Source organism: Pyrus communis, chromosome 9, assembly GCF_963583255.1.
Source record: "Pyrus communis chromosome 9, drPyrComm1.1, whole genome shotgun sequence".
Lineage (NCBI taxonomy): Eukaryota > Viridiplantae > Streptophyta > Magnoliopsida > Rosales > Rosaceae > Pyrus > Pyrus communis.
In genome coordinates this window covers 25,618,821-25,632,563 of record NC_084811.1, presented here as the reverse complement: position 1 = coordinate 25,632,563, position 13,743 = coordinate 25,618,821, and the positions used below count along the sequence as shown (strand labels likewise).

Sequence of the window (13,743 nt, the reverse complement as noted above, 5' to 3'; positions counted from 1 at the left end):
TCACCCCCTCCCCTTAGTGTAAATAATATCGTTTGTTAAAAAAAATATTTATTTGACAATTCATTTAATCACATTATTATCCGCATGCAAAATATATTTTTTATAACCAGCATTACACGCTTCTTACAATGTTTTGAATGTGTTTAAAAATAGAGAAAATAATATTTAATAAACAACTGATCGAATCACATTATCGTTAGCCCATTGTGAGGTTAAGCTCACCCCCTCCCTTTAGTGTAGATAATATAGTTTGTTACATATAAAAAAAAACAATCATTTGACAACTTATTCAATCACATTATTATCTGCGTGTGAAAAACTTTTTTAAAGACTTTTTTTACATCATGTGGGCACCATTAACTTTGTCATTTGTTTATTATTTTCTCTTTTCCCTTTCATTTTTTTATTCTTTACACATGAGATGAAAACTTTGGTATCACCCACTTTGACAAAAAGTAATTGGACCAAAATGCCCCTCAGCCAAAAAATTCAAAACCTACCCAAAATCATATTTCAAATTATGCAAGAGTAAATTGGTAATTTTGTTACCAAAAATCTGATATCCACTGTGTTGCATTGTTCATCACACCTCCGACTTTATATATAATAAATATACATGCACCTTTTATAATGCACCACCGACTATTCAACTTGCTAGAATCCTCTAGTACAATCCTATGCATGATTGAACTAGAACAATCTAGTTCCCTTATACCGAGTAATCTTAATGGGCTGGTGTTAATCTTTAACAGGTACACAGTAAAAAATTATTTTAAATACTTCTATTTAAAATTAAATATGAATAGTACTTGATAAAAACTGACCGTACGATATACGATGAACGGACACGATTTAAAAATCTCTAAAATCCTCACAAAGATGATCAAAAAAGGATCCTCATTCCTCTAAAATAGTCGTCATGCATGCCTTTCTCTATATTTTACGTCTGACACAAAAAGTTCACTATAAATCTATTTCTAGGTCACTTTTAGAGATATATTTCTCAACTCCTAGGAGAACGAGTGTTACAGATATTTAAATGCAAAAATTTGTAGGATATTGCTCATTTTATAAGGGAAAATTAGTATCCAATTCTTAGTTATTCATATCCATAGATTGAGACTTTATTAGTTTTCAGATTTTAATTGAAGTCTTTAGTATTAATGTAATAATGAATTTATAGATTAGCTACATAGCTTTTTAAAATAAAAATTAGTAAGTGATTAGAGTTTTAATACTCACACCTTTATTAAACTCCTAATTAATTTTCAATTCAAACATTTCCAAAATAAAATTAGAATAAGTTTTTTTATTTATTTTTTTTTTTTAACAGACGATATTATCTACACTAAGAGGAAAGGGGTGGACTTACCCTCATAATAGGCTAGCAATAATGTGGTTCAAATTCGCCTTGGCAAGAATTGAACGTGAAGAGGAATATCACTAAACCGTCCGTAATACTAAGTGGCAAAATTAGAATAAGTATGTACCCATTAGATTTTTATAAAAAAGATTTTCAATTTTTTAATCTTAAGTTTACCCATTCATATAATTTTTAAATTTTTTTAATCTTAAATGTACCCATTGTTAAATATACGAATTTTTTATATGTAAACTATACCATTTTAATGTAAATTGTACCCAATTTTTTATATAAAATCCATTCAATTTTTTTAATCCATTTTAAAACTTATATCGGTACATTATTTTTCGTTTATTTGAGAATATATATATGTCAATTTTTTATATTAAGCCTTTTTTTTTTTTTGGTGGTTTTGAAGAATGTACCCATGTTTTGTTACAATAATCTTTTTGTTTTTTTTTTTTGTCAAACAAATCATTTTGTTAATTTTGATGAATGTAGCCAGGTGTTTGTATATATATACACACAAACCCCGACCAGAGTCTAGGCATGTTGGCCGTCACCCTAAGGTGACGTAACCAAAAGTGTAAGTGATGCAAAAATGTGAATAAATTAAAATCAAAACTAGAACTAATTTAAACTAATAAAGTGAGTGCGTAGTAGTGGGTAGAACCCATAAAATACAAATATTCAGAGCATAGATGACAAAGAGTGTGTAGAGTGCACAACAGGATAAGTTCCTACACTTAAATAGGGATATGTCAGAATCGCCGACTAATCCTCGCATGCCACAGAGTAATTCTGCAATCTAGGACTTGGAGGGGGCAAAAAACAAAAGGGTGAGTGGGCAAAAACAAAAGTTTATAAAACAGATTTATTTTCAGAACATACTAATCCCTTGTTGTAAAACATGTATAGTTTCCATAAAATCATAATGCGTATAAGTATGAAACAACTGTAATTAAACAATAATGCCAGACAATGCCAAACTACAATATTTCAACAATAGCATAATGAAAATAGATTGCTCATCAATCTACGCTAGCACACGAGTTCATGCTGATAGTTTCTGACATGAACAGGAGTGGGGTGTAATATATAAGTACGCTCTAATGCTACAATCACATGAAGATTAGCGATAATCGTGGTCACCTACGAGTCGGAGTTGCCTAATGCAACCTGTATGACAGGACTAGTACCTACTTGGATCCAAGGTGAGCGTGCGATACAGAGGTGAACATACACGTGAAAGACTAGTCTTGGCCCCGGATGAGCACTAACATCGGGGTGCAGCAATGATGAGCAAACTACATGCATAAATATAAACTTGCCATAACCATTCAATAATTATAATCAACATAATAAACGCACATGTGCATCCCGTAGGATTATTTTGGCATTTCACAGCAATAAAACATTTCTTATAACATATTTAATCATGGCATAATAGGCGTAATATCAATCTAAAAACAATAATGGCATGATATGCATAATTCGATTCAAAAGCATTTGTGGAAACTATAAAGTTTATATATATATATAGACACACGCACACGAAAACAAATGCTCACTCACTGATACGTGGTCGGATCATAGCCTCCTAGCTTTGCTTGACCTCGTACATCCTCAGGATAATTTTCACCTATATGTGAAATAACTAGACTAATAAATTAAATAGGACATATTCAAAAAGGCTATGTAAATCTCCCATACTTTGCTCAAATGGAAGGTTTGAATATACGAAAATAATCTATACGAAGTCACGAATCCGTATGTGTCAAGCACTCGCCGGCCGGTGGCCGGACGCACCCTCGCGCGCTAGCTAGCCCAAGCCACAAGCACCCCCACGCGCAGGTCAGTGACTGACAAAGACTGACGGATGTTAGGAATATTCTGTTAAATAGTAACAGTGTTACCTGACACCATTAGAATATTCCGTCAACTTTGACGAAATATTCTTCGTCTTCTCCGGTGAGCCTCGCCATCCAGTTCGTCAGTTTCTGGGAAAATTTTCAAAATCGCATAACTTGCTCATTTCTCAATCATTTTCAACGATCTTTATATGGAAATGAAGCCCATGATGAGGAGAACAAGACTTTACCTTCCAAATGTCCAAAAATGGACAGGAAATGGCCTGAAAAATCCTCGAAATGTTCGGCCTAAACTTTGACTCCTCGAACTCACTTGTTTCGATGCCAACTCGACTCCGAACTTAGTCTAGGGACCCTATGGAGCTGTGTAAAAGTTTTCCCATGTCCTAAAACCTTATAACTCGGCCTGAAACTCATTGGAGCAAAACCCACCAAGTCGGACCTTCCAAGTTGACGGGTTAAAACTCGGTCATTTCACCATCGGCTAGTACGCCTGGGTTCGTAAGGATGAGAGAATCACGATGATGGTGGTTTTATGCTCGATCTGTGAGGTTTTGATGATGATCCTTGGTGTTGTAGAGAAGAGAGAGAATGAGAAGATGAGAGAAAGTGAGATGATGTTTTCTGATTGGTGGAAAAAGGAAGAGAGATGGTAAGTCTGATTGGTAGAGAGATGTGAAGGATAGATTTGATTGGTGGGTGAACAACAAGTCACGGTTCCAATTTTAAGGAAGAAAAAGGATAGGATTTTGTACAAATGCAGTCAAACTAAATCTAACGTACGCTATCGAAAACAGTGTTTCTAACACTGGAATATTAGTACACACATGTGCAAATTTACCCGTTGTTAACACACTTTAACGTAATGTAACTTTTTTGTTACAAGTCTGATTCGAGCCTAACTCACGCCCAAGCGTTCGTAACAACAAGTACTATTTAATTTCGATAACGAAAAAATAATTTAAAGCTGAAAAACCACGTCCACGTCACTTTGCCAATAAGGGCACAAATGTCAAATTACATATTCGAGGATAAAATTACATGAAAAATTAGGATTGGTCATCACAATATATATATATATATATATATTGGAGAGTATAATTTACATTTTAATATTTTTAATCTTACAAATTATGGGTTTTATTTAAAATCTCGTTAATATAAACAATTATAATGTTTAATTTTTAATTTTAAAAATATAGTAACCTACATAGAAATATATTATTACATTAATGTCATGGACTTTAATAAAAAAAATTGAAAATCAACAAGATTTCAGTAAAAGAACATTGATAGCTATGGACCGCATCTAAAATCTCTGTTTCATAAATAACTAGCTACTCGCCTTAATTTTCTTGTGGAGATGGAGAGAGAGGGGATGGGCAGGGTTACCAATTAACTCAATAACTTCTACCAAGTAGACCAAACATGAGAAGTTTTTTTATATTCACTTGCCAACCAAACAGATAGAAACCCACCAAATTAAGCCAAAATTAAACCCTAATAAGTGAGACAGTTACAGAAAATAACTTTAATGATTGAGCAGTGACTGTGCCTGCTCTCTCAAATGGCAATTCCCAGTTGCTGTTTAGTGGATCCAGTTTCTGAGATTGAATGTTTACATAAATTGGATGTAATATGAATTGAATTTGTTGACAATGCATGGAGGTGTACGTACGTAGTAGAAAATGATGGCACGTCTATCTAACCCTAAATCCCTTATTTATTAGGTTACGTATACTTCACTGCCGAGTGTTGGTGCTTCTAGCCTTTTCAAAATGTCAAGAACACTGGGCAGTACGCTGTATATTATTATACTAGTGGATAATTTTTTTGTTTTTTTAAATGTTCCTTCACTTATACAAAAACATATGGCTTATGTGTTCGTGTTTCGAGCACTTGCAGCTTGCTTGATAGATATAAGTCCTTTCATGGAAAATTAATAAAATAAAAGTTACTCTAATTAAATACATTATATATTGATATGTCAATGATTAGTAAAATGCTCCCCTGTTAAACTATAACCAGATTATGATTTACAGATCTAATGTGAAGTTGTGTTTATTTTATAAAACTATAAATTAAAACGAAGTACACTGCAAAAATCAACTTGAATAATATTCAAATTCACATTATGCAAGACATTTTGGTATAGAGATGCCTTCATTAGGGTTTTGATATGTAAATTCTTGTTTTATCAATGACGGAGCCACATGGAGGTCAGGATAAGTCCAGACCCGTCCTAAAACTTTTATAATTTATATTTGTTATCTGCTACTTTTTACAGTAGAGAAAATGCAGTTCATTAAGTAGTGAGTAGAATTTGATAATTACATCATGCCATGATTCCGAAACTTATGGTTGCCAACGACCCTTCGTTTTTCACAAACTCAGCTTTATTACTACCCTTCCACCAATTTGCTACCGCTTGACAATATATTATTATATTGCATGAATATAATGTAACGTCACTTTATAACTTTTTTTTTTTTTTACCATATAAAAACTAATTCCTTTTTTGGTTCAATTCATATAAAAACTAATTCCTTTTTTGGTTCAATTCATATAAAAACTAATTCCTTTTTTGGTTCAATTCATATAAAAACTAATTCCCCATATGATCAAGCAATTCGAATGTCTAGCCTGATCCATCTGTAATATTTGCTTAGGGTTTCAAGAGTACTGAAAGTATTCTAAATGCTCGTTACGAGAAAGAAAGAAAGAAAGAAATAATAATACTTCAGTATTATAATCTATTGGTATTTTTCTTCATTTGAAAATGAGAGGTTTTAAATTGGATTCTTGCCAAATGCGAATTTGAACCACATAATTACTAGCCCATTGCGAGACTTAACTACTCCACCACCCCTTAGTGTAGATAATATTGTTTTATTCAAAAAAAAAAAAAAAAAAAAAAAAAAAAAAAAAAAAACTGAACGAGTCCGATTTTGTCCTTAAAATAATTCATAGTATGGGTTGGCATATTGACATATTTTTCATGGAATGATCATAATGATTTCCAGTGGACAAACTCAAAGATCACTTCTCAGAGACCAAAATGAGGATGCCAATCTAAAGGACCAATGGCTTCAAGAGCCAATAAAATATATATACTTGATTCCAATATATACTTGTATAATTGGCATCCATGCATGTGTGTAGTACATGCTATAATAACAACAAAGTCTTATTTACTAAATGGGGCCAGTTTTATAAATCTTGGAACGTCACTGCGCTCGGTTTTGCACTAAATCTTTCGTTAGCTCCAAAGTCCAAACTCCATGTCTTTTCTTAAGGTCTCTTTCCAAGTCTCTTTTTATTAGCTCCAACAACAACAACAACAGAGTCTTATACCACTAATTGATGATTTCTTTTCTCTTACTTTGGCTTTGAGCTGTCATTGAAGACATCTAATGGCTTGTAACTTCTTTCTCTACCATAACCTGGAATCATATTTATAGTGAAGCCAATTTCTTTGCGGATACTTGTTTAGGCTAAAAATAGTATGTGACTTAAAACTATGGTCCTCTATTTTTACAAAAATATGAACAGTGAAACCAACTCAAAAATATATACCAAGTCCTTTACAACACAAGAAATGAATCAAGGACGAGTCAGTGTCCCACTCATGACCCAATTCTTTGATTAGAAGTTAAATAACTTGTGATGCAAGACTGGAGGGAATACGAGGATTCAATGGAAGTAGCTGACTGTTCTTCAATCAAAGTAGGTAACTTATGTAATAAATAATTATTTTTTACGGATGAGACTACTTTTTTCTTTCTATGCATTATAGAATTATTTACTTAGGTTTAAATTAGTAGCACTTTCCACATCACCATCACTTTATGGCTTGGTCACCTTCCAGATGACGGCCAACACAACTCGGTTTAGGTGTCTAGGTAGACATTCCGACTCGGAGTATGTCAGTTTCATATTAGAGCCAACAGCAGCATGCCTAGCATTCCAACACACAACTTGGGACTTTTATCCAGTCTCTAATTGCCATTGGCTCAAACCTTTGAGAGAAAGGAACTCTCAACAATGCCATTACTAGCAATGGGTTTTCTATTCAAGATCCTCACATTTGCGAACTTTTGCGACTCAATTGCTATCTCCCTTAACGATGCTTTTAGGCCTTTCGATTAAGTTATACTTTTAACCGGTGTTACAGTACACACTAATACGATCCTTGGCTGTAAAATCTTTGATCACAAATCCAGCCCTCTACCCTCTATCGGTTGCTCACAATCTGAAAATATATCCATAAAAGATCACTGCTGAAGGAGCCTATCCTCCTTGCGCATCCAAGAATAAAGAACAAGTTCAAGAGGAGGTAGGCAAAAATTTAAATTTACATCTCCCTCGGAAGCAAAAACCATATTTAAACGTGATTTCACATCTAAAATTTGAATCTCTCTGTTGGAGATTTGCTCCGATGTACGTTGGGAGAAGTTTCTTACAGCACATTTAAGTAATCATCAATCTTATCATAAGAAAACACGATCCATGTGCAATCGGAATTCATAATCGTTCATCAAGAGCAAAGTTTCCGAAACAACAAACCGGTTAGGAACACTTTAAACTCATCCATAGCAAGATACATGAAGATTACGATCAGCTACATGTTACAAATTCCCCACAATTCATGGTACCGAGGATAACCTGGTTCAAGCATCATTAGAATTACATTTTGAAGAACAGACCCGACCACTATTCAATCTCCGCTGGCACAGCCCCTACAGCCACAATGCACACACTCGATAACCTTCTCCTCCCTCAGATGCTTGGGAACTCGGCAAACGCATGTGGTGGCAAAGTTATGGTCCCGGGGCTGCATGCATCTTAAACAGCAGAGCCGTTCGTAACCAGGCTGCATTTCAAACACAAACCATATGTCATCACATGTCGTTAGATAATAGACTTTAGATAAAAGACACAAACTACATGAGCATGCAATATTTTCCTTTCAATATCCTAATTAGAGTAACTGTTATCCAACAGTTTTACATACGACCTGCAAATATAATACAGAAGTTCCTTCAACGTACTCAGAGCTGAAGATGCAATGCCAATACGGCAATACATGTAGCAGGAGAATTTCAAACTGTGAGTTCAAGCAATGTTGTATTAGTCCGTTGATCTTTGCCATCATAGTCGACAACTCAATGTCGTAACTACCCATGTCCCGTGTCTATGTTTACTTCAATTTTCTTATATTACATATTCATGGTTATGTTCTGTTAATCTTATTTACCGGTTTTTCATGATTAATAACTAATCTCCAATTCAAAGTGCGATATATCATGCAATCAACTCCAAATAAAAATAAATAAAGCACTTGTTTCAAATTGAGATAGAAGAGATCCGAGACAAACCTTTTTCCACTTTGCAATTAGATTGCGATCAGCATAGCCTTGGTCCAGACAAAACTCATATAACTCCTTGGAAATTTCTTTTCTCCGGTGGTAAAGGTCGAAAATGTAGCGGCTCTTTTGATGTGCTATTTTGAAAATAGGCCACAAGGTCTCACATTTTCTCTTACCATCATGAGTATCATTCTCAGCTGCCAAAAAGTTAAAAACCGAATACACATCAGAATCCTTCCGCGCTGAACAAAGTAATAAAAACATGGAAAATTTCATACCTTCTCTCATCTTAGCTTGCAGTTCGCGAAGCGTAGGCTCAATTAGTTCCCAACCTTCTGGGTATTTGACTCTGTTAGTCTTTACCTTCGGCATTTTATACCTGTCATCCGTCGCAACACATAACCAATTACTAGTCTGGAAATTCCAAAGCCATAATCAACAATTAAAACCAAAAACCTAAAATTCATCAAAATCGTACGATGAATTTTTGACCTGCTAAGCAATAAATTTCATGGAAAAAAGAAAGAACAACCTGTGAAAAAAAACTACATATCGTGCATACAACGATTAAACTGCAAAACCCAAAATCCCAAAAAACTAAAAATAAAAAGAAAAATAAGGGAAAAACAAAAGGGTTAAAAAATTTCTCCGAATCGCACACTAACAAGCAAAAGTTTCACTCTTTAATTAATCAACGATTTATTTCGCATTAAGATACTTTAGCAATTCGAACAAACCTAAAAGAGAAAAATTGCAAATTCAAAAATACACATCGCTGAAAAAATTAGATATAGAAACATTTACGTTGGTTACCTGATGAAGAGAAGAGAAGGTTGCGGTGGCGGTGGCGGTGGCGGTGGCGGGAAGCGAGGCGGAGCAGAGCGAAAGGGGGGTTTAGGGATTTGGAAATTTATATCTGCGTGCTCCCTTTTACTACGAGTCTCCAACAACAAAAAGAAAAACAATTTGTTTTGCTTCAAAACAGAAAAAGTGCAAAGACACGACAACGTTAGAGACGACATGTCGTTCGTGGCCCAATTTTTTTTTTTTAAACAAACGATATTATCTAGAAGAGGGGATAGGCTTAACCTCACAATGGATTAGTAATAATATGTTTCAAATTCGCTTTAGAGAAAATCAAACATAAGACCTCTCACTTACAAATGAAGACTAGACCGTAATACTAAGTGGCCATGACCCAACATTTTAAAAGGCCAAATTTTTGGGGATGGGGGCGCTAACCTCGCACCTCTTTCAACATTCCGTCGTTGGATATAATGAATTAAAAAAGAATCATAAGTACAAAAATTAAAATGAAATATGTGAAAGGTAAAAATGTGTTTATAACACTACCCAAATTTTAAAGTTCAACCGGAGGATGAGAAAGGACTTGAATGGAAGAGGCACTTGACAGCAGGCGAGTTTAATTTCATAATTATTAAAGTTGCTTAATTAACTATCGAGACTTTCAAGGAAGAATAATATTGATTTCGTATAAGTTGTCTACTAATTCAGGAGTCTATGTCTTCCAAAATCAAAATTTTTAGAGTTAATCAAGCAAAAAATGTTCATACAAGAGGTTTGTAATAATTATATATATATATATATGTTTTAGGCTAATCCCAAGTAATGGTCCAAGGTGCTGCATTAAGACGACAAGCTTCTGAGGCAGTCCATCAATGCATCTGTGTGTTGAGGCTTCCCAACAGATACGCGAACATAACCCTTCAGCTCTTTGTTGTTGTAGTGACGAATCATCACTCCCATTTTCGCAAGGTCCTCCTGTATCAATCAAAATTGAAACCTCGCTCGCTATAGAATGAATGTTCAAAAGAAATAAAGGGATGGATCTACACGTATGTTATTTAAGTTTCGGTGTTCAAAAGCACGTCGAAAATTATGAATTGGTGGATTGCGTAAATTGGATGACATAACGCTATGTTGAGGAGGAAAGGATGAAAAAATACCTTCAGCTTCTTAGCATCCATTCCCGGTGCAACCTCACAAAGAATGAAATTGGAATAGCTTGGATACGGGTTGAGAAACGGCAGCTCCTTTAGAAGGTTGAAAAGCCTCTCCCTCTCTTGTAGCAAAGCTTCTTTCACCGTCTGGTATATGTTGTGACCGATATTAGAAATACACTTCAATTGTTAAGAGTCACAGGAAGCATGGGGACAAATCTGAAGAATCCTAACCTCAAGATAGGTGGGATTCTGCAATGCTGCACAAGCAGAAACTTCAGCAGTAACAGACACATTATATGGTTGCTTAGCTCTCCACAGGTATTCAATTATGCTCAGCGGAAATGCTCCATATCCTACACGGAGTCCAGCTAAGCCTGCACCATTGCGCATCGCCAAAGAAACAAACCATTTACATAAAGGTTGAAACTAGAAAGTTTAAATTGACAAACAAAAGAGAACCAAAGTTTGTATATCGAAAATCTTGTTACTGGAAGTCATTAGAAGTGCCAATAGTACAAAAGCAGAAGATTTCATTATTCAATAGTACCATAACGGAATTATATAAAGCAATGTTCACAAGTAATGACTTCTCAAGACAAAACAAAGAATACCAGCTCGTTTGCTAAATGTTCGCAGAACAATTAAATTCTCATGCTTTTTCACCCATTGCATCTTTGATTCGAGTCCTGAAAACTCAATATATGCTTCATCCAGCACCACCAATATGGGAAGCTCAAGAATTTTCAAGAGAATCTCATCACTGATTATACTGTCATCAAATAAGTAGAACATGAAAATACAAAGTCTTAGAGTGACACTCAGATTATAGAAACCATGCATCTTATCTTATGATAAGACAGTATGTGGGGTCATTAAGTCGGAATAAACCATCTCAAATCTAAGTAGGCTAAAGCATATATGACTGTTCATTGTGATAAAGAATATAAGAATCAGGAACAATTGTATCAAAGTTTTCATAACTGAAGATGCAATTCCGAATATCAGGCATATGTACAGAAAGAGACAATTTTCAGTTACCTCCCATCTGGATTGTTGGGAGAAGTTAGGAATATGCATTTTGGTTTTTCCTGTAAAACAACATCTGAAATGACGTCTACATCCAAGCTAAAATCCGTCTTCCTTGGCACTGCACAGTTCCACCGAAACACGTAGGATTATGCACACATAATGTACATCTAAGTATATGAGCTGAGGTCTTTTGTATTTGGGGAGAGGGCAGATAAGCTAACAGTTTCGCATATATGCAAGGATAAGCTTTCTTGAAATATTCTAAAATTATATTTTCCATGGAAAATTAAGCAGGAAGTTAACTTTACCTTTGATGACAGAAGCTGCGTTTACTGCAGCATCAAATTCATACATTGTGAACGTTGGTGGACAATCAACAATCTTGTCACCAGGATCAAGCACACATCTTCAGCAATATTTTAATAACGGACAAATGAAATAGAAGATCAGGGAGTGATAGACAAAAGTAACAATAATAATCATAAAGGATAGCATTGTTAGAATCTTATACAAACATAATAATCAGTTCTGACCTCATAATCAAATCAATGAGCTCATCAGCACCACACCCAACGAGAATATAATCAGATTCAAGGCCCGAATCCTTTGCCAGGGCAGCACGTAATCGACGGCTTTCAGGATCAGGATAAATATATGGGAATTTCAATGCACCCAAAGCTTCAATAACCTACAAATAACATGAAATTTCAGTAAGAACATAAAACGGTACAAAAAGCTTGGAATGATGGCGCTTAAAACTAACTCCATAAAACCATATGTAGAATCAAAATTTGTTTTGCTATGAAACCAAGTGAGGTGGCACGTATGACTTACCTCCGGAGGAGGACCATATGGGTTTTCATTTGCATCTAACTTGATGATGTCCTCAGGCTTCCTTCCAAGTCTGGTTGACAAAACCTATAGCAAAAGAAACTTATTCGTTGGTTTGGATAGAAATTTACTAGCAGAAAAAGTTAATGAAACAATGGAACGGATTGAACATAATCCAGTAACAACCAACTAAGAGATATCGAATTCAACCTAAAAAAAATCCATTACAATGATGTATACACAGCAACCAAAATCCCAAGAAACAAAAGGAAAGCATAGATAAACAATTTCTTTAACACAACGACCATCATCCTCACCCGGACAATCTCATCCCTGGGAAAGACCTCATCATCCTCCCCTGGAGAATCTCATCCCAGGCAAAGACCTAATCTTTACAAGTTCAAATAACAATTAAGATGAATCAAGATGGTATAAACTCAAAGGTTCATTAAAAGCATGCTGCTCCAGCTCGATTTTGTCAACACTAGAACCATATCATCATACATTCGCGATAATAGCACGAAAATATCAGTTCCAAGATAAACTGAGAAAAATAGTGATAACCTAAAATTGAAATGCATTATACAGCTGACTAAATCAACACAAACAAAAAGAAACTGAGAAAAATAGTGATAACCTAAGTAACTTCATACCAACCAGAGGAAGAAAAATCAAAATCTTTTGGATTTGAAATTACCTCGAATGGTAAAATGGGCTGATAAGGAGACAAGTTCCTCAAATGGGGTCGAATGAATGAGTCGCCAGTCAAACGCTGTTGACCGTCGTTGACTTCTTTCTGCTGCACAGGGATTGTGGACGCCATAGCCACCACCCTCCTACTTCTGCTCCCTTCGATTCCACAGCTGGGCCTGCGGGTGGTGGTTAATCGGAGCGAGGAAACGTTGTATATATCAATGACACCCATCAACCTCTACGAATTGATGGCGGCGACGGAGGGTGAGAGCTCGGAGTGGAGGTAGGTAATGGCAGCGACAACCTGTGCTCGTGGCGGCGGCAGAGAGAAAAACCCAGTATCCCAGTTTCCCAGTGTTCAAAAGAGCTTGGTGTTGAATACTAATCCGACTCTTCTGCCAGGCGCCGGCGATTGTTTTCGTACTACGACTTTTAAACCCTATTCCACAACGACCGTTTGAGAACCGTTCGTTTTCAGTTCACTTTTCATTTTACTTTTACTTTTTCTTTTTTTCTTTTTTAAATACTCGTTCGGTTTTAAAAGTTCAAATCCAATTTGAATAAGTCATTTCGTATTACGATCTATTGGTAAGGTTATCAGTTTGATTCTCGTCAAAAACAAA

General features: G+C 35.3%; 2 protein-coding genes across 2 annotated transcripts; both read right to left on the bottom strand.

Moving 5' to 3' along the window:
- Positions 1-7,823: 7,823 nt before the first annotated feature.
- Positions 7,824-9,625, bottom strand: LOC137745995 (protein BUD31 homolog 1-like). The gene is made up of 4 exons (XM_068486037.1): positions 9,417-9,625; positions 8,882-8,982; positions 8,613-8,800; positions 7,824-8,107 (listed from the first exon to the last, which is right to left on the bottom strand). The coding sequence occupies exons 1-4, from the start codon at positions 9,623-9,625 to the stop codon at positions 7,952-7,954; spliced, it is 654 nt and encodes a 217-aa protein (XP_068342138.1). The 3' UTR covers positions 7,824-7,951.
- Positions 9,626-10,076: 451 nt separating this feature from the next.
- LOC137745433 (histidinol-phosphate aminotransferase, chloroplastic-like) lies at positions 10,077-13,546 on the bottom strand. Its single transcript, XM_068485398.1, has 9 exons — positions 13,125-13,546; positions 12,431-12,514; positions 12,130-12,284; positions 11,905-12,002; positions 11,606-11,714; positions 11,179-11,336; positions 10,799-10,941; positions 10,571-10,711; positions 10,077-10,385 (listed from the first exon to the last, which is right to left on the bottom strand). The coding sequence occupies exons 1-9, from the start codon at positions 13,350-13,352 to the stop codon at positions 10,251-10,253; spliced, it is 1,251 nt and encodes a 416-aa protein (XP_068341499.1). The 5' UTR covers positions 13,353-13,546; the 3' UTR covers positions 10,077-10,250.
- Between the last annotated feature and the right edge of the window lie 197 nt (positions 13,547-13,743).

Coding starts and splice junctions, on each gene's coding strand:
- LOC137745995 (XM_068486037.1), bottom strand. CDS start 9,625: ATGTCGTCTCTAACGTTGTCGTGTCTTTGCACTTTTTCTGTTTTGAAG. Junction 8,801..8,881: donor GCAAGCTAAGATGAGAGAAG/GTATGAAATTTT, acceptor ACTTTTTGGCAG/CTGAGAATGATACTCATGAT. Junction 8,108..8,612: donor TAATTGCAAAGTGGAAAAAG/GTTTGTCTCGGA, acceptor TTTGAAATGCAG/CCTGGTTACGAACGGCTCTG.
- LOC137745433 (XM_068485398.1), bottom strand. CDS start 13,352: ATGGGTGTCATTGATATATACAACGTTTCCTCGCTCCGATTAACCACC. Junction 12,515..13,124: donor AGCCCATTTTACCATTCGAG/GTAATTTCAAAT, acceptor CTTTTGCTATAG/GTTTTGTCAACCAGACTTGG. Junction 12,285..12,430: donor CATATGGTCCTCCTCCGGAG/GTAAGTCATACG, acceptor TGTTATTTGTAG/GTTATTGAAGCTTTGGGTGC.